Source organism: Calonectris borealis, chromosome 9, assembly GCF_964195595.1.
Source record: "Calonectris borealis chromosome 9, bCalBor7.hap1.2, whole genome shotgun sequence".
Taxonomy (NCBI): domain Eukaryota; kingdom Metazoa; phylum Chordata; class Aves; order Procellariiformes; family Procellariidae; genus Calonectris; species Calonectris borealis.
Genome location: NC_134320.1, coordinates 2489853 through 2517526, shown reverse-complemented (window position 1 = coordinate 2517526; position 27674 = coordinate 2489853). Strand labels below are relative to the sequence as shown.

Here is a 27674-nt window from a genome sequence, read left to right as displayed (position 1 = left end):
TTAGATAATCCAAGCACTTTTATTAAAATAAAAAGCAAAAGTTAGACACCCAATGATAATCTTCCTGAGAAGGGAACCCAGACCAACCTATTCCCCACACTGGACTGGAAAATACATTCACTAGACACAAGAAATGGGAGACTTTGTCCCAAAGCATCAAGCCTGGAGCAAGTTTGGCTCACTCTCTCTCTGCTCTCTGCTAGAGATCTGCCACCTCCCTGCGTGCCTGCAGCAACACTCCTGCCTAGACAGCTCTTGAGCCACGTACTTCTCAGTGTGCCCTCTGCCCGTGTGAAAACCCGGTGAGTGCCAGGCCAGGCTTCAATCTGGTCAATTAGAGCATGCTGAGCCCCAAGACCTGGTAGCTGTAGGCGGGCAAGATAGGGGGAGTGATGGCAACCCGTATCCACACTTAAGAGATGCCAGAAGATGTTTCTGCTTGGACAAAGCTGGGTGGGGATAATGATAACGGAGGATGGAGTCTGGATGCAGAAGGCCAGTCGTGAGCCAACAGCACAGGGCAGGTTAGTCAGGTCAATGCGTTTGTGGCTTTTCTGTCATTTATTAGAATTGCCTCTGCAGCAGGGAGGAGGGACGGTACCAGCCCTGCCCCTTCCTCTCTGCCCAACCCTGCTCTCTCCAATTCATTTGACTTTACCTCTGAAAGGTGCTGCGCCCCTTGTGCCATCTCTCCCCCAGCAGCTCCAGCTGGCTGCCTTTGGGAGAGCCAGGGAATCCGGAGGTGGGCTGCACAGAAAAGACCTGAACAAACTGGGAAATAGGGCAGGATCTGGTAGATCCGGTCAGTCTCAGGTGAATAGTGACCATCTCTCTCTTGCCTCCTACCCTGATGTGCTTTGTGGGCTGTGGATGCTGCTCCCTCCCTTCCACAAAGACAGACTGGATGAGAAGATGTACCGTACTGCACGATGGAAGAGATGTACAGCTGTGAAGACCTGAAGGCAGCGCAAAATGAGACGGGCCTTTAAACAGCCATGTGCAAAGCAGGTGGGTAAGGCTGGTGCTGGGAAGGGTGGGTGATGGCAGTGGTTACCTGCAGCAAGAGGGAGATTGAGATCAATCATCAGCCAACGTTATTCTCTGCAAAGGCCCAGGAAGGTCAGTGACACTGTTTATGAGCCTGTAGCACTTTGGTTTTGATTGGAAAAGACAGCGCAATTACAGCACCTGTTTCATGAGATCAGCGTCCATTGAATTTATACAGCAGGCATCAACGAAATCAGAGCTTGTTGCTCTGCCGGCTTAGGTAGGACATCCACTCTTTGAGGGCAGGGTTCCCCATAGCTACCAGCTTTTTCAGAAAGGCACTGGGCCGTAGCCCGGGAACATCAGGGTGGGCCTCAGAGTATTGCTGCAGTTTATCCAGAACACGAGGGAGCCCGAGGGTGGAAGCATAGAACATGGGGCCACCCCTGTGCTTTGGCCACCCATAGCCATTGATATAAATTACATCCAGGTGTTCTGGGCCAGATGCTATTCCCTCAGCCAGGATGTCAAACCCTTCATTGATGAGGGGAAACAAACACCGCTCCAGGATTTCCTCCTGGTCTATAAAGCGGGTCTTGATGTGATGGGTGTCTCTGTACTGGGCCAGGAAGTTGTGAAGCCATGGATCTGGCTTGGCCGTCCGGCCCCCAGCCTTCTCGTACTGATACCAGCCTTTTCCAGTTTTCTGGCCGAACCTGCCATTCTCACACAGAAGATCTGGCAGCGGGCTGTAGCGACGGCCATGCCGCTGGCGAGCAGGGGTTCCTGGAGGTAGTGAGGCCCCGGTGAGGCCCTGGCCCTTTCGAGACCTCCAGCCCACATCCAGCCCAGCAAGATCAGACATTCGGAAAGGTCCTATCTTAAACCCAAAATCTTCAAGAACCTGATCTACGGCTTCTGGTCTGCTTCCTTCCTCTAAAAGGAAAACTGCCTGTTGAACGTATGGAAACATCATTCGGTTCCCAACAAACCCAAAACAATTCCCTACCACCACTCCAACCTTTTTCAGTGTTTTGGCTAGCTGCATAGCAGTGGCAATGGCGGTGGGGGATGTGTGATGGCCATAGATTATTTCTAATAGCCTCATCACATGAGCAGGGGAGAAGAAGTGCGTGCCAATGACCTGCTGTGGGCGGCTCGTGGCAGAAGCTATTTCATCAATGTTCAGGGCTGATGTGTTTGTACACAGAAAGGCCCCTGGCTTGCAGATTCTTGATAGCTTGTGGAATATTTCCTTCTTTAGTGCCATGTTCTCAAACACAGCCTCAATAACTAGATCTACGTCCCGCAACACATCAAAGTCCACAGTGAACTGGAGACGTGCAGGGTTATGGAAATCCAGGCTTTGGGCACCCTGCTCCATTTTCGTAGCCTCGCGTTCCAAAAGGAGCATCACAGCTTTTCTTCCCGTGTTCAGATACTCCAGATTCTGCTCGAGGGCTACCACAGCTATGTTGGCCTTAACCAGAGAAGTCACAATGCCTCGGCCCATTGTTCCCAGCCCTAGGGATAAAAGTGAGACAGATCAGAGACTATGAATAGAAAATGTTACAATTAATCACTTGACAGTAGCAATTCCTTTGTATCTCCAGGATAAAAAGCGAAAGCCTATGCAAAACGAGTGGTGCACAGATAGAAAAAAAGAATTGAAGACTGGGAAAAACGAAGGGGAATTCTCCCTTTCAATGAGCCTAAATGTTTGAAAAGCAGTAGCATAAAGGCAAGTTAATGTCCTCTCAAGCTTACAAAATATCACTGGCATTCACCCCAGTGTGTGCAGACCATGTGATTCACGTCTTCTCCCTGCAAAGTTTTATACCTAGATGGAAACCAGCATCACGTAGGTGTTAGAACCTGAGGATCAAAGACAGGAGATCTGAGTTTCAACTTCAACCCTGTTAACAACTTCTAGCAGGCAGTTTCATAAGCTTCACCCTGAGGATATCAGTGCCTCTCTGCTCCTGTGAGGTGGTCCTTTATGGGCACTCACAGAAGAATATTAGTGTAAGCAAACACACTGCACCCAGAGATTTAGCAAAGCTCAGACAACTGGTTTCTCCCTCCTTCCAAGCTTCCTCTTTGTCCCCTTCCTCTCCTCCCTCTGCACTTCACTGTGTAATCTTTGAAGCAAACAAAATTCAGCTGATCGTGGACACCGATCTTCTCTAAACTTTAATGTCTTGTATGTCTCTTGTGACCAAGTCAAATAGGATGGAACTAACATAGTGTTCTTAATCCAGATTGCAACATCTCCTATCTCCTTTTTAATCACTCTGGAACATCAGTAGCCTTTTGCTTGCTGTTTGCACTTTATATCAGGCATCTCTGCCCACTGGGAACTCTCCAAGTCCTCCAACACAGGCCATTCCTGACTTCTGAAGATTCTCGAAGACACAGTCTTCCTTGTCCAACCATGCAGTTAAAGCACTTGCCCAGAACTCCTGTAACTGAGCATCCATTCAAGCCGTATTTTTTTTCTCCAAGATCCATACCCCCAGGAATGCCAGCATAGAGATTACTGGCTTGATCCCTTCCCTCCTTCTGAGCCCTTCCACCAGCTCTGCCCTCTATTACATTAAATGAAGCTGCACGCTTACACTTTCCTGTGATACACAACCCACATTATTTATCCTGCTCTCCCACGATGGAGGCTTTTCGGACTAAGTTAATACAAACTAGTAAGAGAAGGCCAGCACAATTTTACCAGCTTTAAAAGTGCGAAGCATCTGAATGGGAGGATTATTAATATCCTAAATAAAGCAACAACCAGACAAAGTACACGTTTGTTATAATTCTGTAAAAATGATTTTTTTAATCCCAGGTTTACAAATGAAAGTCAGCTAAACAAATAAACAGAAACAAGGGGATTAAAAAATTTGTCTAAAGCAGCTTTGTAAAGAAGAGCTGAAATTATGTCATGAGTTAAACAAGTTCCAACAATCAAGGTCAAACAAGGTAGTATGTTTTTCCTGCAAGCTACACAGCCATGGTTTAGTTCTGTCCACCCTCAGCTTGTGTACACACAATTCATTTAAAACATTCCCTGCTTGGCCACAAGAAGGTAGTTTTTACAGACATCACTATCTGGCAGCCTGCTTATAAACCATTACACTCCTAAGCAAATGCTGAAGTTCCTTTCTAGGAAATTAGATTTTCTACTTCATAATCAAGTACTACTAAAAACTAATTTGAAAATAAAACTAGCCTAACATGAATCAGTTCTTAGCATTTCAGTGTCCATGGTTTGCTGACTGAAATAACCCCAAACACAAATCGCTCCTCCCGCTGTGCTCAGTACTCAGAGGCTGGGATGTGGTAGCAGGGACAGTCAGAGACAGTTCTTTCCCTGTCTTTGGTGAGCTACACGGACTGCTTTCTTCTTGGACAGTGCGGGAAGGTAACTCACCACCTCGTGCATACCCACCAAGCCTGGCCCCATCTTTAAGGCTCTCTTTAGACGTCAAGGGTTTGTAGTTCTACATCTGGGTTCTTCATGGCTCCCTCTTGAAGTCTCTTCTTCCTTTCCAGGGTGAAGACCTGGGACTTCTCCCTAGAATTTCCAAGCTCTACTAAAGAAATAATGCACACATCCTGGGCCTTATTAACTCCTGCTCCTCTCAGCTTCATCTCATGACTGAAATCTTAGCAGTTCTCTCGCAATATGAACGCGCTGCTTCTTCTTAAATCAAAACCTCTTCCATGAGCAGAGGTTCTCCAGCCTTCTTTTCAAGGGAAGTTCTGCAGTGGTGGTAGCTGATTCCCCTGTTTGCCTTCGTCCACATGTAGCATGAGTACTCCCATCTAGGTTTTAGCCATCCCATGATAGACAGGCATACACGCTTGTAGTACTTCCCTTTCTAGGCCACGGGAACAGGCTTATAGATAAGATATGAGCTTGCCAAGCTTGTTTCTGACCTAGAAAAGCTGTCTCTCAGCTTACTACATAACTCTTCAGTGGCCTGTATGAAATGATGTTTAATGAAGCTGGCAGAGAGAGTAATGAAAGCCCCAAGGGTTTTGTTACATTAGAGCTTGCACAGCATGACTCCCCTGGAAATATTTTCTAAAATTGGGCTATAAAACTAAGGAGAGATTTGGCTATCTAGCAGGGAAAGAAGCATTTCTGAGGGCTCCTCTTCTCAATTTCATAAAGCCGAGTGATCTTGGGGAAGAATATATTAGAGCAGAAAAAAATGGTGGGGAACCATTGGGCCTTACCTGTGTAGAAGGCTGTAGAAGGAGAGAAAGGGAAATGTCGCATGCTTGGCTCACATCACACAGACCAAAACACGGCTAGGAACTACTCCAGAATTTCTACTCTATGTTTCATTTTCTTCCTCAGTAGTGCTCTCACTTCCCTCAAACCATGAAAAAACCTTATATTCTTATCTTCCATGCAGGGGACAGGTTTCAGAGCTATGTTACCATCTTTCATGCCCAAGGCACATCTTTCAAAAGAGGACGGAAATCTGCTTCAGGAGAAAAAACAGTGTCTAGCCATCTTGCCTCTGGTATTTTGTTATGAAATGTAGCTTTGACACATAAATAAAACTACACTTGAACCCATGTAATTTCAAGCCAAATATGGATATGACAAATCCATTTGCTGGGCAAGCTGAATGAATAATGATTGTTAATTATTGATCTGTCACATGAGGTACTTAGAATATGAAAAATCATGCAAAATTAATAGAAGTACTTTAAAAACAAATTTCAAAACAAATGAACTCGAAATATGTAAAAAGCAACTCATGTACAGTCACACACACTAGAGAAATACAGATCAGTGGAAAATATTCTGAACTATAATGAATATTGAGACTTTAAAATGCTGGGCAATGGAAATAATACTTTATAGATTGGTAAAACTATGCAAAGACCATTCCAGTTTTCCTGTTAAAAACAACAATGACAATTGGCAGTGGCAGACTGCTGCAGACTGGAGTTGCTTCTTTCTCTGTTTCAGGGTATTAATTTCAAGCAGAAATAACGCGATACTCAAGGCAAGCAGGGAGCTGTGGGCAGACTGCAGAAGGGACAGAGAAGAACTCCTTTTCTGATGAGTGATGATGAAATGAGAGAAATGAGAGAAATGAGAAATCAGAGAAAGTGGAAAGAGATGGGAGCCAAGAGTTCAGAACAAGCAGAAGCAAATTAAATAGGTGACATTGCACATGGCTGAAGACAGTCAAGGACAGCAGGCCAAGAGCAGGAGGGACCCCACATAGCTGGGTGTTACCCACTTATCAGTCTTTCAGCGAGCAAACTGCAGACAAAGGCAGAGGATGGGAAGCCAGCACTGCACAGGAATGGTTGCCAGTTCATCAGCAATGCTATCTATCAAGCATGCCCTCAAAAATGATACATCAAGGATGTACATTAAGACATGGTCAGCAAGTGATGGGCCAGCTCCCTCCAACAAATTCCTGCTAATATTGGACAGACAGGGGAGCCACAAAGCAAGGCTCCCCTAGCATTCACGGCACTGTTTCCATACCCTAAAGGACCTCTGTGCTTACAGAAAAGGTACTGAAGGAGGAGGAAGTCAGTGTGATCTTCTCAGTTGCTTCCCATCGTGCAGCGATAAAAGACAGAAGCAGCAGCATCATGCAACATGGTTTTAGAGTATGAAACAGCACTGTCTATTGGAAAATGGGGTTTGCATGATTTCTGACCATCCAAAATGGATGCAACATCTTGCTCTGACTGCCCTCCTCTCTGCAGCGAAAATAGAGAGACCCTGGATCACCTACATAGACTCAATACTTAAATGGATGAGCAGCACTATTTTAAAAGGTGTCAGTCCCTCAAAAATCATCCCCAAGATTTTGATTTCTGGTGCTGCAAGGATGTACTTAAGATCAAGAATGTGAAATTATGAGACACTGTACAGCGTCGTAATGGCTGGAGAATGAATTTTTGTTACAGCAGCCTGAAAGAAAAAATACAATTGTGTTGTCATGTTCTATACCTGTCTCTAATGGACTTGCAATTTCACTGATATCAAAAGGCAAAATAGGAGGAAAACCTTCCAGAGAAAGGAGAAAAAGCACAGTGGGGTGGCAGAAAGAAGTGATGGAAAGCAGTGACAATTAATATGGAGTGGGATTCAGAGTTAAAAGGAGGTGATCAATAACTTCCAAAATAGGAGATGTCACTTATCACATGAAGTATAATATGAACAACTAGCATAAACAAAGCAAGCTATAACTGCGGGCTATGGGGGCTGTATTGATAGAAGCAGTGATTCAGAAAAGGCATTAGGAGTCTTGGTAAGTGTCAAAGCCCTGAGTGCACTGATAAGCTTTAATGACCCTGACCAGCTACACCTGGAGCCTCCACCCACACGCGCTGCCCATGGGCCTCAGAGCCCCATTTAAGCTCAGACCTGGGCTTTCAGTCCCTTCCTAAGCTATGCTGGAGGAGTTCTGGTGTCTTACTGTGGCTGTGCCAGGCCATGGACACTGCTGATCCAGACCTCAGCCTGCAGACTGGCTTCCCAACTTTACCTCTGGACCTGCATCATCATGTGAACTTTGCTTGATCATCTGTACTTCTAGTAGATCCTGGCCATGGTCTGCCCTGCCTGCCTTGCTCAGGTACTGTAGATAATTGATACAGCAGTGGGTTGTGCTGCCATCCAGAGGGAGAAATGGGTTGATAGGAACCTCATGAAGTTCGGCAAGGGGAAGTGCAAAGCCCTGCACCTGGGGAGGAAGTCCTACGCACCAGTATATGCTGGGGGCTGACTGGCTGGAAAGCAGCTCTGCAGAAAAGGATCTGGGGGTCCTGGTGGACACCAGCTTGACTATGAGCAGCAATGTGACCTTGTGGCAAAGAAGGCAAATGGTATACTGGGCTGCATTAGGAGGAGTCTTGCTGGCAGGTTGAGGGATGTGATCCTTCCCCTCTACTTAGCACTGGTGAGACCGTACCTGGAGTACCGTGTCCAGTTCTGGGCTCTCCAGTATAAGAGTGATATGGAGCTATTGGAGTGAGTTCAGTGAAGGGCCACTAAGATGATTAAGGGACTGGAGCGTGTCTCATGAGGAAAGGCTGAGTGGGCTGTGACTCCAGCCTAGAGAAGGCTTGCAGGGATCTCACCGATATATATAAATACCTGAGGGGAAGGTGTAAAGAAGATGGAGCCAGACTCTTTTCAGTGGCCTCCAGTGACAGGACCAGAGGCAACGGGCACAAACTGAAACATGGGAGGTTCCATCTGAACATAAGAAAACACTTTTTTACTGTAGGGGTGACTGAGCACTGGCACAGGCTGCCCAGAGAGGTTGTAGAGTCTTCATCCTTGGAGATATTCAAAAGCCATCTGGACATGGTCCTGGGCATCTGGCTCTAGGGGGCCCTGTTTGAGCAGGGAAGCTGGGCAAGATGACATTCAGAGGTCCTTTCCAGCCTCAAAGATTCTGTGGTTCTGTCCCCCTGGGAGGTGTTATTGCCATTGGCTCCCCACCCCTGGGGCGCAGCTGCTCCCTGCCAGTAGATAGTTAATAAGATGTGTTGAACTTGGCTAATACGAAAGTTGGCTGTTACCTTGAGCATACTAAGTAGGAGCAAGGAAGAAACATCTTGGTACCTGGGTTTAGTGTAATTACTCCTGGAATACTGTTCCCACTTCAGCTATGCGTGCTTTATGAAGTGTTGAAAAATTAGGGCAAATTCAGAGTCACGAAAATGACCACAGTGTGACAGATTGTGCTCTGCAGCAGAAGTACCAAAGCACTTAGTTTATTTATTCCGCACAAAGTATGGGTTAACTTGAGTGTTGTCTGTAACTAGCTACAAAACCACTGAAATTTGGGGGTAGAGGTTGGGGCAATTTCAGACCAGAATTCAGAAACCTGTCTGGAGATGAGATGCAAATACTTAATCCAATGGATGGGAGATGTAGCCCAGCCAGTTCAATTTGGAAATAAGATACAGATAATATTTCTGCTAGAAACTTTCAAATAGAGATTGCACTTGTCCTTAGAATTCCCTCTAGCTCAGTTACAGCACCAAAATAAGCAGATCAGATCTAAACAGCCCTTCTGGCTAAACTGTCACTGCGATTGGGACTTTGCAAATGTATTATTCTGGCATGACTTATCAGTATGTAGCAAAGAATGCCCATTCTAGTCACCTGATCATTCCTACAAAACTTCAACACAAGCCCTTCCTGCCAAAGCACACGTTGTAGGACTGACCTGTCTGGGATTGCGTGTGTCCAAAGTACCGTGCTCTTCAAGTCAATGAAAACCTGGCAATAATTCATGCCTCTTTACCCACGGATCCTCCTCACAAGGTTTGTGGACCAATGTTTAAAAACCATTTTCATTAAAGTATGGCATGGCAGCTAATGAAGGGAACTTCCAAAAAAAGGCGTTTCTATGGCCTGAAATAAGCTTTCAGAGAGCTCATATTGCAGGGTACAAGAGGCCTGAGAAGTACCCAGGAAAAAGCAGTGTTGATCTGGTGAGCTTTCTCTGAAACAGAATGGATGTTTTCCAAGTGCTCCATTACTTGTCTAACCGTTTTTTGAGTGCTACTATCAACAGGCAAAGCTGAAAGATATTTTTTTTTTTAAAATCTCAGCAGTGCATCAAAGGTTTTATTTAAATTGCTCTTATAAAAAATTAATGAAGGCATTATCTTGCTGGGCTACAAAATGGCAGGAGTGGATCCTAGTGAGATGAAATCTTCTTAAAATACATCTGTCAAAACGTTTTTGTATTATTATCTCCCTGAGTGACTCTGTGCACATGCACTTGCAGTACAGAGCTAGACCAGGAGGAGGAGAGTTTCATGCAAACCTGCTTATAATATGGAACAAAGCCAGGACTCAACATAGCGGTATGTAAAAGGGAACAGACTGCTTATGGACCATAGATGAAGCTGTCTCAAGGTGAAAGGAAGTTACTCTTCCAAAGAAAGAGGTGGCATCAGGTAACAATCTAGTGCCATCTGAATTTCTGAGCTTACCAATGCAGTGACAACTTCCCTCCTTGCGTGTCACCCAGGGGTGTGGAGTATCTTTGCCTGTGATGGGTACCAGTGACTGCTAGAGAATCCCACTTCAGCCTTCTGCCATGAGTAAAGCCTGATTATACTCATCCCACTCCCCTTCAGCTCTGCTGTTAGCTGCGCAGTCAGCAACCACAGCAGCTTTTTCATTCCCTTACCTATCACAGCTGCTTTGCGGATGGGCTGAGGGGAAGCACTTTTCCATGAAGCTCCACTGGGTGTTGTCCACTTCTGCACGGCTCGCTCTGCGAAGAAAGCGTATTGCAGTGCTTGGGCCTGGCCTGAAGTCAGCAGGACATTAAACAGCTCTCGCTCCTTCCGGACTCCAACTGCAAAGGGCTGCTCTGTCGCGGCTTTGACTGCCTGGAAGCACAGCTCTGGAGCCAGGCACCCGTGGGCCTGTTTCTTCACCTTCGCAAAAGCCTCACTGAGAAACGCTTCCATGTTGGGCAGTTTTGGAACTGGCTTCAGGCTGAGCCTGCGGGGTCCCAGTGGCTGGCCTGGGGTAGAAAAATGGAGTTACAGAACAAAGCATCCACATCTGGAAGACTGCAGATTTTCTCCCCTTTATACATAGACTGGGAATGCAGTCTACCTCTTTTCCTCCTAAGCTCACTGCATTAGGGCTTGCATGGCACAGTGATCTGGGTCTAGAACTAGCGTCTGACATTTCTCTTTAGCTTTCTGTTTGCTCTGACAATTACAATTTTTCAAGTCCATTTTCAGACTTCAAAAAAGTAAGATTTCAATTTCAAAGAAGTAATTCTCTCCTTCCTTTTCTCAGCTACACAGAGTGCCTTGACTTTCCCAGTTGTCTTATTCCACAGTCCCAGCTGCCACATTCATACGGCTCTTTCTATAAGCTTCAGTACTAAAGTTTTCCTCCAGTATTGTTTAGTGCTCAGTGCCCAATTGACTTTGCTAGCCAGATGCATTCCAGCCAGCGTCCTGACCCAGGCATTTATGAGAGAGTGGGAAATATACCCTGACTTCAATTCTTCCCTGACAGCAGGAGTCCCTCTATTCACTTTGGGACTAACCAAGAGGACAGTTCACACAGCATGAGTTGGGGAGCAAATGAATAACAAGGGAGAGTTCATGCTTCTGTGTCAGCAAGGGGTGAATCAAGCAGCCACACAAATACATGGGGCTCATTACAGACAGAGGTTGCTATGGTGATACCTAGAAAGGATTTTAATTGAGAGAAGTTAGTTATGTTTCAGATGCCAAAAACCTCTCCATCCTCTTCAGAAGTACAAACCATGGTGCCTGCTAGGAGATCTCTGATCTGTCCAAACTCAGGCTGTTCCTAAGCTCTTAACGGCCGCTTGCCTCAGTAAAGACCGTGGAGGAACAAGATCAGAAATTCAGGATGTATCCCCTTAACATTCCAACATTTTCAGAAAGACCCTTTTGTCATCATAGCCACATCCAGATTGTTAACTAACTGTGTAGCAATGTTACTGCACTGACTGCTGCAGGGCTGTTCCCAGAAGCACCCAGGACCGCCACCAAAGCAGGATGATGGGTGGGCCCCCTCTAATGAGAACCTTATGCTGAGAAGCTCTCTGGTACCCAGTCTCATTGCCCTAGCTTCTCTTATAGGAGCTCTGCCACTTCCTTCAAAGGGGGCATATTGCACCCAGCTCCCCTCTTTCTTCCCGTTGTCTGAGTTAGGAAAGTGCCAGTGCCTCAGCAGAAGACTCGGGAGCAGGAAATCATACACAGGATGTTGAAGAGCAGGAATAATGGCAGCACTGCAACCACGGTTGCCCAAAGAACATGTCCTGACTCTAGCTCTTCCTCCAAGACCGAGCAATGTTGAAGAGAAACAGAAATATGAGTTTCCAGGATGAGTTAAGATACTGATTTCCTGAAATAATGGTCTTCAGAGCTCAGGCTTTTTAATTAAGCCTTTTAGAGAACACAAAAAGATGAACACTCGCTGTGTAAGTAGCTCCCCTTTTAATCAGAGTTCATAAAAATAACGTTTTCACATTGACAGTGAATATAGTTTGTATCTGCCAGTATTGCAGGATTTAGTCAGGATAATGTTCCTTTATTCTGGAATCCCTTGTTTCTCCTCTAAATTTATGTTTTTAACCCAGAAGTGCTCTTTATCCACAGTCCTTTATTTAGGACTTAAATAGTGGCTTTCATTTCATCACAAGAGGAAACCTCAGGTTTGTCCCAGAAAGCAGATCTGATGGCTGGAAGGCCACTTAAGACTGGGCAGATCAAGGGATTTCATACAACATCTCTAATGTGGAAAGGACTGGTAAAAAAGGAATACTACTGGGAGCCTTTATGCTTGGTCTTCAGATAGCAAATAGTACTTGTAAGCACAAATACTGATGGGGGACATAAGACAGTTCCTCAGAGTAAAAAAGAAAAGTAACTCTCCTCAGGGTCCTGTAATAAAGCTCTTATTTAGCTGTAAGCTAAATAGGTTTTGCTAAGTATTTCTACAGCATCTCCACGCAGTGTCTTTGCTTCTGCAATGCTAATAAGAATCAGGGCATATTTATAAACAGGAAAAAATGATCTGAATCCAAACCTGGGAAGAGGAGATCAGTGTGGGGCACCCGTGGCTTGATTTCTGAAATCAAAGCAGTAGGAACATGATGAACAGTATCAGACATGAGTGCTGTAGGGAAAAGCGTCATCCACGCACAGGAGCTAGCAGAGATACCTGCTTTGTTTTACCAGGGTTTGTAGTCCAGGTGGCATAAAGGACAGATCAAGTCTATAAAATTTCTACCAGCAAAAGCAACATGTAAGCATGCAGTATCAAATATTGTGCTATTTAAAGCAAAAAAAAAAAAAAAAAGATCCCAGAGTTGTAAACCCTCAGGATATTACAGGACTCCACACGCAAGAGGCAGGGCCAGCCTAACAGTCTTCCTGGTGCAGTGAACTGCTTGTGAATTTTTGAGAAATAAAGCTAAACTGGACCCCTGCTCCTCAGGGTTGCAGTGGTCTCAGGCCTGCCAGAGACAAGTCCAGCTTATGTCAGACCTTCCACGTACTCTGGTTGTGTCAAAGGGGCACTTTGCTAGACCTTCTGCCTAAAGAAGGTGGCAGCCAGAATCATGAGCCCTGGAGAGAGATTAAAATGTCTTTATATTGTACATCTTCCCAGAGATGACGCACTAAAGGCCCTTGCAACTGTAACTGAAAGCCTTTCTCCAACAGCCTCCATTTAAAGCATGCAATTACCTAACAGCACTATCTGTTACTCCGTTGGGTTTTACGAGACTCGGAAGAAACACGTGCTTCCTCCACGGTTACTCCTAGTGGCTTACAGTCAGAAACTCACAATCATCTTTCCACGCAGAATTTAATACCTGTGGGGCCTGAGCTAGTCCAAATTGAACCGATTTTCCTTGTCTCTTTGGTGCAAGTCATTGATACTTTTATGCTCTGAGGAGATGATAAAGGTCAATCAGCAGATGTGGTCAGAAAGCAAGGGATGATTATATATGAAGGGAGAGCTTCAAAGAATCTGCTGTGCAGAGGATCAGCAGCCATTTCCTCCTCCAGCCGAGGAAGACTACAGCAGGCCAGCAAGAGGTGGGCAGCAGAAGCTGCAAGCTACCGCCTGCCACAAGCAATTACAGCAATTTTTCAATTTTGTGATGCCATCAGGTGGACAAATTATGTAATGCAGCTTTGAATTAGTGCAGTGATTATCAAGCATGTTTAATGAAAGAACATTCTCTTTGTCTCCAAGGATTTAGCTCCTGACTATTTCTTCTAAAAAAATGCCTTAAAAAGTGAAGATATTTTCTTTTGCCTGAAGAGGCCAGTTTGTTTGAAGAAGGCCAGGAACGTATGTTTGCTTCCTATCTGCAATATATAATTACTGTTTTTAATGAAAAATTTAACTTAGCATCAATAATTGTCTCTGTGTATTCCTACAACCACTTATTCAGGACTGTTTCAGAAGTCCTTTTGAAGGTGTTCTTCATTAGGAATAATCCATAAAAATGTATGGATGAAGATAGTTTCCCAACATACCTACCATAAAGGTAGCTCTATCAACTGCATATTGAAACAATAATCAAGGACCCTTGCTTCAGTACGGCCAGTCATTTGAGACTGATCTCTTGCCATGAGATACTGCAGCTCCAGTGCTGAGGAAACTTTAGAGGAAAATAATTTCTCAATTGATTCTTTGAGACTTAATTTTGCAGTACAGCCTTCCCAGGAATAGAAATTCCATCAGTGACTAGTTATTTAGCCAAACTGCTCTGTAAAAAGCCAGCAGTTGTTAGTCTCATGTTTTTAAAAAAAAATTCTCATCAGAAACAAAATGCTGCATGCCATATGAAGACAGTGGACTTCTCTGATGGCATTTTTTGTGCAATTCTGTCTCTGGTTTTATTAAGATTATCTGAAAAATGTTCACTGAAAACAACTCAATGTGAACAAAAACCAGGCCAGCTATGCAAGACTGTCATCTCTTCTGCAGCCCTGAGTTAGTGCTTGATGCAGAGAAAGAAAAGCGCTGGTTTGCCTTTGTATGGCAGGAGAATTACATTAACTTTAGGCAAAGGCCAAAGCCAGGAATGACTCAAAAGGAACATACGGACTCTGGGTACACCATTTTTTCAAATTACCAGGTAACCCGAGGCTAAAAGGTGCATCAAAACTTTTCATGGTCTTCTGCAAGATCTAATGAGAAATTTTCCAAGCAGGAAAGAAATAAAGATTAGCTGACTTGCCAGTATTTCCACTGGTAAAGCACATACTGTAAATGCCAGTAAAGCTGCCGAAAAGAGTCTGAAAGCGTTTTTCAAGTCCTGTTAGAGCTGGTATATAGTGTGATGTGAAACACCTTCAACGACATTACTCATTTTTACGGGGGTAACTCAAACCAGCAATAAACAGATGATAGAAAATCTACCACTAATAATGAGTAAGACTGGAACAAGTTACCTGCTGAACATGCAGCTAGGATCCTTGTATGCTTATACAATTCTCAAAAATTTTTCTTGGTGGTGACAATTTCCAATGAAGATGAAGCTACAGAAGAGGAATTTGCCAGTAGTGGTAATGGACATAAGTTGCAGAACGCAAGTGACACCGAGGAATAGTGTGCTCAATGATTTATTCCTGAGGTTCTCTAAGGACAAGCTGACTTTCACAACTGTCAACCACTGCACAATGTCTGTCGCAGAAGAAATAAACATACAAATACCTAAATTTCGCCTAATTTCACACAGCATTTGTTGAAATCCAGAATGCTTGCTGGTTTGCCACTTCTAGCAATGTATCTATTACTCATTTTATGATTCACTGCTGCTGCCATCAATACTGGTATAGAACTTATGCAGGGCAATGTTCAGAAGCCCAGAGGGTACATCAAAGGGAACACTGTTTGTTGGGTTAATTTGTCTAGAAGAGTAGTAATATTTCACTGCTCTCCCAACAGATGGAGAAACAGAGTTCTCATTCAAAACAGACACAAAATCAGTGAACCAAAGTATCTTTGTTTTTCTTAGAAGCAATAGTGAAGTACATCACCCATCTCTTTCTAAAGAATTATATTTAAATAGTCTGATTACATATAGGGAAAGAGAATAGGACTGCTTATGTCATCAACTCTGCACTAAAAATGAAGCCCCAAAATACCGTAGGATGAATACAGTGAGAAGAAAGGTTGTCTCTTACAGAAAACCTAGCCAAAGAATACCCTTTTGCACCTATCTGGTAAATCTCAAGTTGTAGGGAAGTATACAAGACACTGATCTTTAAGAATAGCCCATTAATTGAACTATCTTAAAAATATGGTGCACTGTCACCTAGGACAAAGGTTAGGCTGCTTCAATTTCTAGCACAGAAGTGCTTGTACAGAGAAGAAAGGGCCTTGTTTGTAGTGAAGAGAACTGCAGCAGCTAAAGTAGCACCCCAGCTTAGAAAAGCGTTGCCTGTAAAGGCCATGTGATCTAAGCAGAAAGAGTTTTTTGCTTCCTTGATGCATCTCATTACGACAGAGCTCCAGATGAAATCCTGATGGAAGTCAATGGTCTGTTTCCAAAGGTACAAGGAGGTTAGTAGTGGAAAAATATCCTGTTTTCTCTCAAGGTGATGCTCCTCAGGCTGCACAAGGAATGTTCCTCTTCCTCTGTTAACTCCATTGAATTTGATTTTGTTATTTGTAAGGTGGGGAAAAAAATCTCTGCACATCCCTCCCATCTCCACAGGCCGTTTTCTTACATAGCAGCTAAAGAATTAGGGACAGAGTCACTTACAGACTCATGGATCATTAAGTCTGGCTGAGGAAGTGCCAGCCCCTCCACTAGAGGAAAAAAGTTATTTTTGATCAGCCAGTATTGATGGTGCAACCAGAATACGTGCAATACCACGTGATCCAAAACTATATATGGAAAGAGCACATACTCCCCCAAATCAGTGGAGTGCAGCAGCCCAGAGGAGCATGTGAATTTGGATATGTAATTAAGAAGAGGAGGACTTGATATGTATCTGTTCTCTGGATCTCTTGAATTTCTGCAGCTCTCTAGCATCTGAATTTTTCACTTCAGACAACAGAAAACAAATTCTGAAATTAATTCTATCTTATATGGATGCCAAAACTCAATGAATGGAGCATATAAATTGGAACAAACTGGTGGGTTTTGTTCTGACTCTCCAACCCTGAAACATCACCAATTATTTCTTGGCATTGCTACAGTTCTTTCCTCACCAATCACTTTGTTTGCCAAGTGAATTGCTGCCTCAACTGTGTTTTCTTCCACAACTTCATCAACCAAGCCCAGCTTCAGTGCTTCAGTTGCTGGAATGTGTCTTCCTGCGATAAAAAGAGAAATAAGGTGACTACAGTGGGGCATGATGGGCAATTTCATTCTTTTCCATCTGATCAAATGACCTGTGTGTAGCTGGCTTCAAACACGAGACATGCTCATCATCAGGTACATAAAATGCATTACTAACTACACGCCTCAGAAGCACGTATGTCCCTTTCTTAGCCCATCGTTAGCGGAAGCAAGCTGAATTTCAATCCAAGCAGCTACATAGGTAAAAGAAATTCATGTTTCTTAGACCAAGCTGGTGGTATGACTCAGTGCCATATTCTTATATACAGAGCAAGGCCAAGGCACTACTTTACCTGTAGTGATTATATCCAGAGCAGCCGGCACCCCAATCAGTCTGGGTAGTCGCTGAGTGCCTTCAGCACCTGGAAGTAACCCAATGGTGACCTCTGGTAAACCCATCTGTGCCTAAAATGAAACCAAATTCGACAACAAATCTGATTAGAAAGAGTGATAATTACAAACCGAGCAGAATAGAGGAAAGACAAGCGGATCTGATTCATACACTGCTCCTCTAGGAAGCCTCAAAACTTCTACATAGAAACTTCATCCTTGCTTTTTGCGACATAAGACATTTAAGACAAAAGCCCACTCAACCATTTCAAGAACTTGTGTACAAATGCACAGGAAAAAAATCACCTTTCAGTGGATGTATGTGTGCTAGCACAGCACTGGAGGAGAGCTGCGGGGCCAAGAGCATCCCCCAATTGACACAGGTGTAAACTAATGCTTTCAAGCAGTTGTTACCAAATGCTGGAGGGCACTCTGTGACTTAACTGTTACCTCCCTACTCTAATTCTTGGAAGTTTACTAAAGGAACATTGGTACTGAACTCTTCCCTAATCTTCCTCCAAATGTCTTTCCTTCAAATGGCTTTTGGTGCACTTGACATTTAGTAGGGTTATGGCAGAGAAGCCAGGGGCAGCAGGAAGGGAGCTCTTGTCTTCTCTTAAAAATCTATCTAGATTTTGTTGCCTCGTTTTAAAAAAAAATTAGTTTGCACATTTCCCATTGAGCTCTTAAGAGATTTCGAGTCACTTTAAGACCACCACTTATGGCACCTACCTTAGGTGGCATACAGGGTGATGTAGAATACCTCTTTATGTTGTTACAGCAACCCACACTGTCGTGGAGAAACAGTGATTCACACTGCAAAAGTGAGGGGATGGCCCTATCAGTGAAGAGTCTCTATAAGGAGACCAGGTACTGCTAATACGTAGTTGAATCTTGAAGGAGGGGGTTCAAGAAAAAAACCAGATCACTCCTTAAAAGACTCTTAAAGCTGTCTTTTGGTCAGCGTACTCCCTGAGGAACCAGAGCTTATGGGGAATCAGACTGTAAATGCTTTATGCTAGCTGAGTTTCAACTGCCTATTGAAACGAGGCCACTAGCAGAAAGAAATGCAAAATTCACAGAGCTGGGAGGAAAAAAGAGAGTAAGTCACACTGCGTGAGCCAGTAAGATACAGCCATCTACATCAGAATATAGATAATGACTACTGAGATCTAGGGCAAATTAACACTTGATGACTTAAGTTTCTATGCAGCCACCTTATGCTACTAGTTACAAATCGATTTTATATTTAGAAATTACTTGAAATTAGTTATTTAATAAGACTTATGAAAGCATGTCAAGGATGGTGGTGTAGGTGAAGAATGTCTGAGCACACAGACTTGTATCCTGTAGCTATAAAGCCCCCCTCCTCTGAGCAGATGATCCCAGGAAAGGCATGCTGTCCCACTGCTCTCCAGGAGCAGCCTCCCATGCTGCCCATGGCCATACGTACATGGCTCCTGATGCCTTCACCTGCCTCTCTAGTTCGCGGCGTGTGTTACCTTCACATGTGCAATCCGATAGTGACAGCCAAGTGCCACCTCCAGGCCTCCTCCCAAGGCAATGCCTTCAATGGCAGCCACCACAGGCTTCTCACTCCTTTCTATAAGAGAGATGATGGAGCCCAAGCCAGTACCCTGTCTCCTCAGAGAAGAAAATCCTCGAATGTCAGCTCCTGAGTTAGCACAAAGAGATGAAGAGGAATTAGTAGGGAAGGCAGTGATTGGAATGATCCTTCCCTCTGTGCCGTTGAACATAGCTGCTCACAGATGATCAAGTCCTTGCAGCGCATGCTGCTGGTGGGAGAGTGGTTAACAGGAATCAACCCCTTTTGGGACCACCTTCAAGAAACGCTGGCTCCTTGAGCCTATTCAGAGAGCTCAGGGGAAGGCTAAGTACAAAAATACGTAGTAAAGATCATGCAGTTACTACAGAAATTTGCAGACATCCTTGGTGTAATAAAAAAAAAAGTTGAGTCTGGAATAGTTAAGTGCAAGTTACTACTAACAAGCAACGTAGAGCTCCACATAAATCCCCTAGCTTCCCAGGTTTCTACAACTGGAGAAGATCTGTAATTCACCACTGCCCCACCCCAGGTACATTCCATACATTGGACCAGTTGATGGTCCAGAGATTTTATAGAAATGAAGCTATGGGGAGTAAGGAGGCACAAGTAGATGAGTAGCTGTCCCTCATTTCAGCATGAAGATACCAGCTTGCTTCTGGCCTGGACAGTCAATTGTGGCACAGCAGAATAAGAAGCAGCCCACTGTCTTGTGGCCATTTCCAGCCAAATCAGGACTTTTTGTTACGAGGCAGAGAATCTTCAGACATGGTGGGTAGAGAGTGTTTCCTCTTTTTCTCGGTCTGCGTTTGATGAAAAATGTCTTACCTGCACTGAATTTCCCATTTTCGCCACAAATCATAACAGCTTTCACAGAAGGATCTGCATCTGCTTTCTTCAGTCCATCCTCTAATGCCTGGAGAACTGTCAAGCTGAAATAAATTAGAGATTCAGTGAGTATCAACCAACTACATTACTTTTCCAAGAGGTCTGTGTTATCAACGCCAAGCATCCCAGTGAAAATGAGCAGTACATCTAAGCATGTCTCTCCTCTAGTCTGTCTTCTGCCACAGCTTCTCCGGGTGAATCCTTTCATTAGTCTCCCTCTCACTTCAAGGGCAAGTGCCAAAATCCAGCAAGCTTATGACTGCTGACCTGTCATTCACTTGCTGGAGAGTCTTCTTGTGACTATGACATTGCTGCTTCCAAAGCAAGCAACAGAGAGAAATGTTCTTTTGAAAATGCCTTTATGAATTAAACATTCAGATTTTTAGGAAAACAGTTTAGCATAATTTAAAAGTAATGCTAAACCACTCACAATCTAAGAACTTTTCAAAAAGGGAAATGAGCTCCAGGGATAAAAAGCTATCTTTCAAACACCTGACGCAGAGTTGGTGCTGTGCTGGCAATTATAATGCTTTCACCTTGCGAAGATCTGCATATAGGTCCAGACTTAAATTTGTGTGGGATCCTGTCAAAGTGAATTTGGGCCTAAAAACCTAAGTAGGATTTCTTTTTTGTCTTATATGAACATATTTCCACAGACACAAGCAGTAAACGTGGCCAGCAAAGAATTAACGAAGAACTTCAAAATGGAACAGTAAAAGTATAAAAAGTATTTTTACAAATCAGATATTTAAAAAATTCTGGCCTGACTGTATGCTCACTTGGCATTTGAAGCTTAGAAACTAATTATATATATGTGTGTGTGTGTGTGTATGGATGGACATGGAGAGTACACTCTCTTTTAGAAGACAGTGATGGTAGGTAAAAATAGAAGCATTAGCACCTAACATTTTATTAATAGAAGTATTAACACAAACTATGTGTATATATAATTTAGATACTAAAATATATTCATATACACACACTTGTAAATATATAAGTGTATATATAGTTTGTGAGAGAGACTTTTCTGTGTTCATGTGTGTATAATACTACATATATAGATAGGTCTCTGATTCAGAGAATCTGAGCCACAAGAGGTTGGAGGCTGGAGGAATACTCAAAGAAGTGTCGTACATGCTTGCCCAGCCCTTTACAAATACACCTTCTGCTGAGTTTCACGTGTAAGCTTGGTGGCTGATGAAAAGAGAACAGAGCACCGTTGATGCCCGGTGGAAAGGAGGAGCGTGAATTAAAAGGAACTGATAGAAAGGCCTGATGCATACTCAGTTTGTGCATGTTTTTCAACATATTTGAGGGCATTTCACTTAAAAAGGAAGCTTGTCATAAAATAGACGAAAAATGTATCCCTGTACTCGTGTAATGCTTCTAGGGGTGTCCAGGGTGGGTGATCACATTATTTGTGTAAGGCAGCAGCCTGCAGCATTGCAGTGGAAATCCACAGACTGGAAAGGGAAACCTGGGCAGCCCAAGAAGTTTTCCGTAAGCCAGCTGTGTGAAGTCCTGCCAGTCAAAATAAACAATTAAGAGAAGCTATTAGCAAAGCCTATTAATTAGGGCTGTTGGCTGAGCGGAGAGTTGGGGGGATGCCTGGGGGGGTCTCCAGGATCAGCAGCTCCTGAATAAGGCCATGCTACGCAGAAGGATCAGTGGGAGCCCTGAGACCTGATAACCAGAGACTGAGAGAAGTGTTATTTTTGGAGAGAGAACAGCTGGTTATGTACCAATTGCCTCATCCAGACATCAAAGACAACTCTGAAGTCTGACATTAGTAATGGTTCTGAAAGCTGAAACTTAAAATGAGAATAATTTGGCCATGACAAAGAAAAACTATTAGGTGACTCTGCAAAGGTCCTTCCAGTGCATACAGTTCCATTTGCAGAATATGAAAAACTTTCCAATTTTAATAAATGGTTTTGTATTCTGTGGGCAAAAATACATATTAAAAATTTGATTTTTATCTCACTCCCTTTGGAATATCAAGTGCTGTGGCTGCTGCTATTTGCGGAGGACCCACAGGCTGCACCCAGTGCTCGCTGCTCTTCGAGGTCTGTTTTTGCATCAGTGGAGAGCCAGGCCACAGAAATACCAAGTTCACCTAGCGACTGGAAGATTAAAGGGAAAACCATTATGAAATGTCATTACACTTTACAAACCATGGTGCAAAGAGGGGCAAAAAGTACGTACCAGGATTCCGAATAAACATTAAATTACTGATTTGAAAATATTGTATAGAAAAATGGCTCAATTCTCTCAGGAACAGACAAGAAGCAATCAAAGTACTTCTGTGTCCGTTGCAGGCCCATGATCAGCAGGTGCAAAATACTCATATAATAAGTTTGGCTGCATTAAATGGAAAGGTTCAGGATTTTATGTAGGAAATTAGTTACAAGCCCTTAGCACTTACAACAACATACTCCTACCAGAAGAACAATTAGTCATCAAGGCTGCCACAAAATAACAGTTCAATACCTACATGACCTGCATTAAACCAACAGAACTATTTTTGCCAGAGAATAACTTGACCCTGTACTTGCGTAAGTATTTCTTCTCCCTCCATACAACTTTTTCCTAGTGGGAATTTTTTTGTGGGACAGAAAGAAACAAACATCAGACTTTTTGCAGCTGCTTGTTCTCCTAAGATGGAGCAATATGTTTGCCTCAGGATATGTTACAGTCCAACACACAGGCTGCATTGCTTTGTAACTCACATACTGGTACTAAAAGATGTAATTTTCGATGAAAGCATCATAGTAAAATGTATGACAGTAAATCTATAAAAATAATCAAGAGTATCACAACTTCAAACAGCTAGAGCATTAAAGAAACAAAGAGTCACCATAATTTGCATAAGTATTTCATTACTGTGACAGTGTCATTCATTTAACAGTAACTGCAAAAATTCACTCCATGCATTCCAATGAACGCTTAATCCCATGCTATGTAGTCAGCTCCACCATGTATACTATTTTGACTGCAAGAAAAGTGATTCTGCCAAGATGATTCAGTATTATGGGTTTCAGAAACGCATCGCAGGTGCTGTTAAAGAACCTGCGCGCACCAGGGTAAGAGAATATTCTTGCAGGTGACCACACCAGGTTATTTTTATTTTGCATAAAACTCACTGCAGTGATGATGTGCTGGATTTGTAACAAGGTTTTATCATTTACTTTAATAATTTCAGATTTTAGCTAGGGTTTGTGAATGTGAACTTCTTCTATCTAAAAAAAAAAAAGTTATTTAAGGAAATCCTGAAAATTTACTTAGTCACCTTTAAAAAAGTGAGACTGGAATCCAACAGCAGAAAATGCTGTTTATGGAAAACATGCAGGTCTGGTCCTTTCCCCTTGCACTTCCCCCAACATCCACAATTGCTGCATAGGGGGTGTTGCTATGTACGTTTACATATATTCTTTTTAGCATCCCTTATACACCTATTGTCCGTGAATTTGCAGCAAGCTCTATGTTGTCTGTTTTAAAACAATCTCCTACTAGTTTAATCAAATGCCCCTAGTTCAACTGTTGGAGGATTTGGTAAAGGGTTTTGCCTTTAATTTATTCTCTTTCTTTATGATTTTGTAAACCTTGCCCTTATTCTCCCACAGCCTTTTCCTCTCCAAACTGATTACACTCAGCTTTTTCAGTCCGCTTTCTTAACGCAGTGCACCATCCCTTGCGTTATTTTGGTTGTCCTTTTCTGGATCATCCCTATATCCTTCTATAAACGCAAAATCCAGAACTACACACAACTATCAAGACGTTTTATATTGCAGAAAAGGGATGCCCTCTGCTGTGTTCTCAACATACATCCTGATGGTACCCAGTATTTTGTGGGCTTTTTGGGCTGCCCCAGCACATTGAGCTGATGATTTCACAGAACTACCAAAGGTAAGGATCCCTTCCCTGAGCTGTAACTGCCGGTTTTGAGCTCGGCATCCTGTAAGCTTGTCCTAGGTTACATTTTTTATTTAAAGAACATTTTGCTATTGTTTTTTAGCATGCCTTGATCCACTCTTTCTATTTTTTTAGTCTTAATTTCCAGTTTACATCTCTCCTGCCATGTTTTGTGGGCTTTCTTGTTCCCCTCATTTGAGTAAGCTTTCCACTTCTTAAAAAAAAATCAAACTTTTCTCTTAGTCTTACTAGCTTTCTCATGAAACCACCCAGGGCTTTTACTGGATCACTTGCTGGCTGAACAGTTTACCTGGGCTTCTAATAAACTTAAAAACCCCCAAATCCCAAACAACAACAATCCAGCCTCCACCCTTGTTGCAGGCTTCTTGTCTTTTGGATAGCTTCTTGCAGTGTTTTTGTTTGAACGAACAGCTGGGTATTTACATAATTCCCTTCTTGAAATCCAGTACTCGTGTGCTGGATTTACCTGGTCTGCTCTCTCTTGCCTCCGTCTCAGATCCAGCTGTGTAGTAGTTGCTGTCACACAGCAGCTAATACAGCTTGAACGGAGTCATGCACATAAATTAAGGCCAAACCCAGAATGGCATCCTTTCTGTGGGGTTTTAGAATAGTTGTTTTAGGAAGCAGACACTTAGTGCATCCCAGAATTTTCTCTCTGTTTCTCCTCCTGTTGAGGTGCTGATCCAGTCCAACACAGGTAATCACACCCTCCCATCATTGCTACCTATCCAAAGTTGCAGCTTCTCTAATCTCCTTTACATTTTCTGATCATTATGCTGATCGGAGGTCAGAAGGAAAATCCCAGCAGCCAGGGAGAGCCTTTTCCGATCATGACTGTTACGCTGTTATACTTTACATAATCCCACACGTACACTCCCATACCCCGTGTCCTACCCTATCATCCCTGGAGCTTTTCTGCACTTGTCAGCTCAGATGTTGAAATACTCTTCCATATCCTTCTTAATTTTCAGCGCCAGCAGCCTGCCTCTGCTAATAAGGTGTGGCTGGTCCTTTCTCTTGCAAGTCCTGTCTGTCTGTTCCCCAAAACTTCCCAGTTTTTTGCATATCTAAATCCCTTCTCTCTATGCCATGGTCTCATAAATGCAGATCTCTGAATACTAAACTTCTGCAAACCAGGGAAAAAAAACCCAAACAAATCAAATTTGGCACATGCCACCTCTGCTGGTGGAGAGAAAGATTAGCTTGAAGGGGAGTCTGTGTGTGGGAGCCAAATTTGCTGCCAGACTCACAAGTCAGCATACATTCCTCAGCGAACCGCTGCCCAGGAGGTACTTGCACAGCAGTGCATGGTGTCAGACAGGAGAAAACAAACTCCTACCCACCAGTGGCTTCTAAAATGCTAATAGCCAGGGCGATGGCCTGGGAGCTGGGATAACGGCACCGAGTGTCACATATAATGGGGAAAGAGGGGTGAGGCTGGAGCAGAGCAGGAAAAAAACCCACGAGCCTTTTGAAAAGCTTCGGTGCCTGCTGTGAAATTAAATTTTCAGGCTCGCAGGAGATGGCTCCTGTCTGTAACTTTCACCTATGTAGTCAAACATTTCCAACAGCAATCACAAACCTGCTGCCCTATGGTCCAGTACATACATTGTGCAGAAGCAGGAGCACACAAGGATCAGAGTACGCTCTACCTTTCCTAGCTATAGCCAGGTCTCAGCTAAAAGCTACCCGATAGCAAGTATGAGATAATTATTGATCCCTACTAGAACAGGTATTACCCTGCCATGCGATCAAAGACCACAGGCATGTCTCAAGCTGAAGTTTCATGGCAGCCTAACTGATTTAAATCCATGCTGTGGATGTTCCCATCCTTCCCCACGTACTCCTACTCTGTCCCTTGTGCCAGCAGTGCTCCTCCTGCAGAGATCTAGGCTGGCTGAAAAACCAGCCCAACCCAACCGGTTGGTGTTTAGTCACATTTGCACCCCGAGCTGGCGCGCTGCCAGTCACAGGAGCACCGACGCTCGCAGAGCAGAGGCTGGTGAGGAACCATGGTGAGGAACTATGGCCAGGATCACGGCGGTCCCATCTTGGGTTGTGCTATGGTGCTCTGGAGCTCGTCAGCAGGGAATGAGCCTACACGGGTGAAGTAAGTACTCGGGTCTCTCGGGGTCCTTCGTGCTGTGGGGCTGTCGGCGGAGAAGCGTGGGCAGCACAATGCAGGTGTGGGGGGCGTGAAGATACAGCACTCAATGGAGACTGCCTTTTTAACGGATCTAAAGTGTTCTGCCAGGGTCTTCCTTCTCCCCCTCGGGGCTGGGGGACGGGACCACAACCACACCATCCTTACCCCTGGCTGACGGTGTCAGAACTACACCCTGCGAGGGCACTGAGGGGTGAAGAGTAAAGGGTAGCAGAGGCAGGGGTCTGGCCTGAAGAGGCTGTTGTGCAGGTGCGTGCAGTGGCTGTTCGAAGGCAACTTTGGGTTTTATCAAGGACTTCTCAAAAGAGACAGAGTTAAGGTTCCTTAAGCACCTATCTTGAACTCTGTATTTTGTACTTTTCATGGTGAGGATGGAAAGTTCACTGTGGGCACAGCCTGGAAGTTTTCTTAGGCTGGTCTTGGGCACAGGAGGTCCAAGGGATGTCTTGCACCCTGCAGTTCTGAGAGTCTAGTCTTACATGTCTAGTTCATCTAATCTCATCAAGTTACTCCAAGTTTGTTTTCTCATGATAATTACCTGGGGATGTGAAAATGATCTCACTCCACTTTTAAATGTGTTGCAATAAAAGAGTGAGCATTGCCAGTTACTGCAGAGCAATGTAGCTTGCTACAGAAGAGCAGCAGGTTGTATTTCCTATTCGTGCTCTTACTCGTCTCTTTCAGCTTCTTTTTAACAAACTTTCCGGTTTAGAAGTTGAGTGTAACTGCAGTGGCTTTTCTTGGCTTACGAATATATACTGAATACACACTATGGTCACTGTTACAGAACAGCTCTTCAACTACAGGTGCTTAAAAAGGGCCTACGCGGTACTCAGAACTAAATGAACTAAAATACACACCTTATAACAAATTATGTAAAGCCAAAAAGCATGTATGTCCTTTTCAAAACACATGAAAACCTAAAATTTCAATGGCTTCTACAGACTGGTATTTGACTTTGTTTTTCACTGGCTCATGTTTGAGATCGCTTGGTGCCTTTCTTGACCAGGATGTGTATTTAGAGGTCAATTCCTTACTCATTTTCAAAAGGCAAATGAACTGCCGTCGCCTCCCACAGCCCTGGCTGTGGTTTAATGCTGGTGCCAGCTCCTCTTGTTGCACCACGTCTGCTACCTACAAAGCCCTTTGCCCTAACCCCTGCGCTCACTTGGATAGCGCAGGGACTTGCCATGCACGCACTGCGGAGCGCGTGGGGCAGGCGACTAAACCAGCAGCAAATCCGAGAGGAAAAGCTGGTTTTCGCCTACAAGCTCTGAAGGAACTCCGGTGCCTGAGCTGCTAAGGCTGCTGTGCAATTTCTTGCTGGAAGCATCATCTTGATGCTTAAGGACTGCGAGGTGACGAGAAATACGTGAATTTTTTAAACAGCTTCCGGGGAGATGACAGAAAGTACAGACTGATGAGTCTGACACCTCTCCCGCGAAAAAAACCCACTAGAAATTACAATGCAGAGCAGAAGTAATGGAAAAAATCAGCCTGTTTTTTGCAGAGGCTGGTGCAGGTACCCGAGCGCGTTTGGAGAGGTCCCTCGGCAGGGGCTCTTACCGGGCAGCCTGCCCCGGGGCCAGGAGGGCCTCACGCGGGCGGGGGGGGGAAAATGAGGTGAAAAGTAAGGAAATCAGAGACTCCCCCACCCCGCTCGCCACGGGAGGGCAAGGGCCAGGGACCGAGCCGGCCGCCGCTGGGGAGCGGCGGGGCCGGGCGGGGGCGGCCGCCACAGGAAATGGCGGGCGGCCGCCCGGGGACCCCGGCCGCGGGAGGAACCGGCCGCGCCCGCCGTTACCTCAGCGCGTTGACCGGCGGGTTGCGGAGCCGGATGACGGCCACGGCGGCGGCGCCCCTCGCGTACTGCGCCATGCCGAGCGCCCGCCGCTCTCCCCGCCGCCCAGGCACCCGGCCCGGGCCG

At 44.4% G+C, this 27674-nt stretch overlaps 1 protein-coding gene across 1 annotated transcript; it reads right to left on the bottom strand.

The window, feature by feature from the left end:
• EHHADH (enoyl-CoA hydratase and 3-hydroxyacyl CoA dehydrogenase) lies at positions 1–27674 on the bottom strand. The gene is made up of 7 exons (XM_075157910.1): positions 27552–27674; positions 19591–19694; positions 18701–18873; positions 17162–17273; positions 16739–16843; positions 10188–10529; positions 1–2511 (listed from the first exon to the last, which is right to left on the bottom strand). Exons 1-7 carry the CDS (start codon positions 27623–27625, stop codon positions 1241–1243), a joined length of 2181 nt encoding a protein of 726 aa, XP_075014011.1. The 5' UTR covers positions 27626–27674; the 3' UTR covers positions 1–1240.

Coding starts and splice junctions, on each gene's coding strand:
- EHHADH (XM_075157910.1), bottom strand. CDS start 27,625: ATGGCGCAGTACGCGAGGGGCGCCGCCGCCGTGGCCGTCATCCGGCTC. Junction 10,530..16,738: donor CTTGGCAAACAAAGTGATTG/GTGAGGAAAGAA, acceptor TTTCTACCCCAG/GCCAGCCACTGGGACCCCGC. Junction 2,512..10,187: donor CCGCAAAGCAGCTGTGATAG/GTAAGGGAATGA, acceptor TTTTATCCCTAG/GGCTGGGAACAATGGGCCGA.